Source organism: Otolemur garnettii, unplaced genomic scaffold, assembly GCF_000181295.1.
Source record: "Otolemur garnettii isolate 467f Iridium unplaced genomic scaffold, OtoGar3 scaffold00018, whole genome shotgun sequence".
Classification (NCBI taxonomy): domain Eukaryota; kingdom Metazoa; phylum Chordata; class Mammalia; order Primates; family Galagidae; genus Otolemur; species Otolemur garnettii.
In genome coordinates, this window is record NW_003852413.1 from 25,781,167 (window position 1) to 25,784,043 (window position 2,877).

Below are 2,877 nucleotides of genomic sequence, written 5' to 3' on the forward strand. Positions count from 1 at the left end.
AAAAAAAAAAAAAGAATTTGGCTCTGACAGATTTACCTTTAGATCTTGATATTAAACTGCTCAGCACTGATGATAGGCTGTTTATCTCATGAGCACTTATGTCCAATGACTTAACTATAATGGCAGATGACAAATTTAGCACCCAAGTATCTTGAAAAGTCTTGTCTTGTGTTAATTTAATACCCTGCCAGTTCTTACCCAGAGGGAACTTACCCAGTAGAGAGGAAGTTTTGCCCTATTAGATCATATAAGCATATGCAGAACTTCCAAGGGAAACTTAACTATTCCTGTGTTTATTTTTTTCCCTATAGCTTCATAAACAAGCAGATATGCAAGAAGAGAAAAACCGAATTGAAAGAGTCCTTGGGGCTACTCTTTTGCCTGATCTGATTCAAAAAGTCCTCACGTTTGCACTTTCAGTAAGTTATTTAGATGGAATTGTTACCTATTTATCTGTGTCAAGTGTCTTTGATGCAGTATCCTCTTGAACAGCCTTAACCCTGGACTAAGGTTTCCTCTTCCAGGAAAACTGGCATGAATTTCTGAGTTTCTATTACTGACTTCTGTTATCTCCCACTAGTGGTGAGAATTACAATAGTTGGAAGAGGAAACAAATTCTTTCTCCAGAATGAGAACTTTGAAAACTGGGAAACTAATTTGTCCCTTTACCTATTTCATGTCTCTTCCTTTCTTTACCCTATAGGCTCCCAAGGTATCTGTTGAGCAGCCTGTTTATACCTATCTCATTCTCAGTTTTATTGATCTTTAAGTTAAACATTATCCTCTTTGCTGGAAGCTGCTGGTGCCTCTTATTCCTAGAACTAGGAATTAGTGTCTTCAGTGTAATTACTTGAATATCTTAACAGTATGTTGCACTTTCAGGAACAAAAAAATGTTTTGAATACACTAGATTTCTAATTTTCTTTTCTTAGGAAGAGGTACGTCCCCAGGACACTGTATCTGTAATAGGTGGAGTAGCTGGAGGAAGCAAACACGGGAGGAAAGCTGCTTGGAAATTCATAAAGGACAACTGGGAAGAACTTTATAATCGATACCAGGGAGGATTCTTAATATCCAGACTAATAAAGGTATATGAAAATTTTATTTTGAGTTAGCATGCTAATCATGGATGTTGTTGAGTGACATCAGCAATTCACTACACCCATAGACTATGGTCTTTGCTCTTTAAGAGTTTCCCTTCCCTAGTACCAGCTCTGGAGGGTTTCTCCCTCCCCCATCCTACATCCTTTATGACAAACTGAAGTTGGGAGAGAATTGAATGATCTGTTTTTAGGGTAAATGGAAGTTTGTTCTCAGCCTCTTTTAGTTTCACTTAACTATTTAAAACCATTGTTTTTTCAGCTGTCAGTTGAGGGATTTGCAGTTGATAAAATGGCTGGAGAGGTTAAGGTAAGGAAAGTACTGTTTACTTTTTCACTTTTCAATCTAGTATGTAAAAACATGAACCTAGTAGATGATCACAGAGTGTTGGGATAGTGTTCTTTTAGTTCCTCCTTTTGCTTGGAGAAAGATACTTAGATTGAGTTTTTTTTAATGTCTGAAGAATTGAGAGCTGGGATCATCTTTGAGGGCATTGAAGTAATGTTGATTGAATATGAAGCCTAGAGTCAGTTGACCTGGGTGAAAATCTATACTGTGCCCCATAGTAGCCCTGTCTCTGACCAAGTATTTTTACCCCTGGTAAAAATGGTAAGATTGTTACTTAGATTAAGGAACATAATGGGGCTAGAACAGAGTAGGTTCTTGATATTAGTTCTTTTTCCCTTCCTAATAACTTTTGTAGGTCTTTTGTATGTACAGTGGGACTAAATGATTACGTAGGGTCTCTCTCCTTTTATGAAGATTGATAATCAATTTTGGTATGGATCTGGACTTAGTAATCTTTACCATTTGAGGAACAAATCTACATTGCTTAGGGAAATCTTAAACTTTAAAACTTCCATTGCATTTTGCTGCTAAGTTTTTTTTAAATGACAATTATACTTACCTTCTTTGTATTTTTTTTTTTTCTTTTTTGGAGATAGAGTCTCACTCAGTCACCCTCAGGTAGAGTGCCATGATATCAGCACTTACAGCAACCTCAAACTCTTTTTTTTCTTTTTTGCAGTTTTTGGCCAGGGCTGGGTTTGAACCCACCACCTCTGGCATATGGGGCTGGCACCCTACTCCTTTGAGCCGCAGGTGCTGCCCGAATTCCCCAATTCTTTTTTTTTTTTTTTTTAACCTCAAACTCTTGAGCTCAAGTAATTCTCTTGCCTCAGCTTCCCAAGCTAGCACTATAGGTGCCCAACACAGTGCCTGGCTATTTGTTAGAGGTGGTATCTCACTGTTGCTCAGGCTGATCTTGAAATCCTGAACTGAAGCAGTTTGCCCGCCTTGGCCTCCCAGAGTACTGGGATTAAAGGTGTGAGCCACCACACCTGGCCCTGCTTTTACCTGTTTTTGTTTTTGTTTTTGTTTTAGACAGAGTCTCACTTTGTCACCCTGGGTAGAGTGCTGTGGCAGTACAGCTCACAGCAACCTCAAACTCTTTGGCTCAAGCAATTCTCTTGCCTCAGCCTCCCAAGTAGATGGGACTACAGGTGCCCACCACAATGCCCAGCTATTTTGTTTTTGTTGTAATTATCATTGTTTTTAGCTGGCATGGGCCGGATTCGAACCCTCCAGGCTCAGTGTATGTGGCCGGCACCCCACCCCCTGAGCTACAAGCACCACTTACTTTTACCTTCTTGAAAGCAAGAGGTTATTAAGTGTGCTTTTGGAAGTTCTGGGAGCTATAATGTAGTTTGGTTTACTTTATAAGCCATTATTAGGAATAAGTTTTAAGATTTCAGATCTTTTTTTTTTTTTTTTTTT

The 2,877-nt window shown here is 38.8% G+C and overlaps 1 protein-coding gene across 2 annotated transcripts in view; it reads left to right on the top strand.

Moving 5' to 3' along the window:
* Positions 1-2,877, top strand: part of NPEPPS (aminopeptidase puromycin sensitive) — a 129,314-nt gene that overhangs the window by 121,658 nt on the left and 4,779 nt on the right. For both annotated transcript variants that reach the window (XM_003786441.3, XM_023511323.1), the window contains 3 exons: positions 312-419; positions 933-1,088; positions 1,363-1,410. In XM_003786441.3, the coding sequence (XP_003786489.1) occupies positions 312-419; positions 933-1,088; positions 1,363-1,410 (312 nt within the window). The remainder of the gene's footprint in view (positions 1-311; positions 420-932; positions 1,089-1,362; positions 1,411-2,877) is intronic.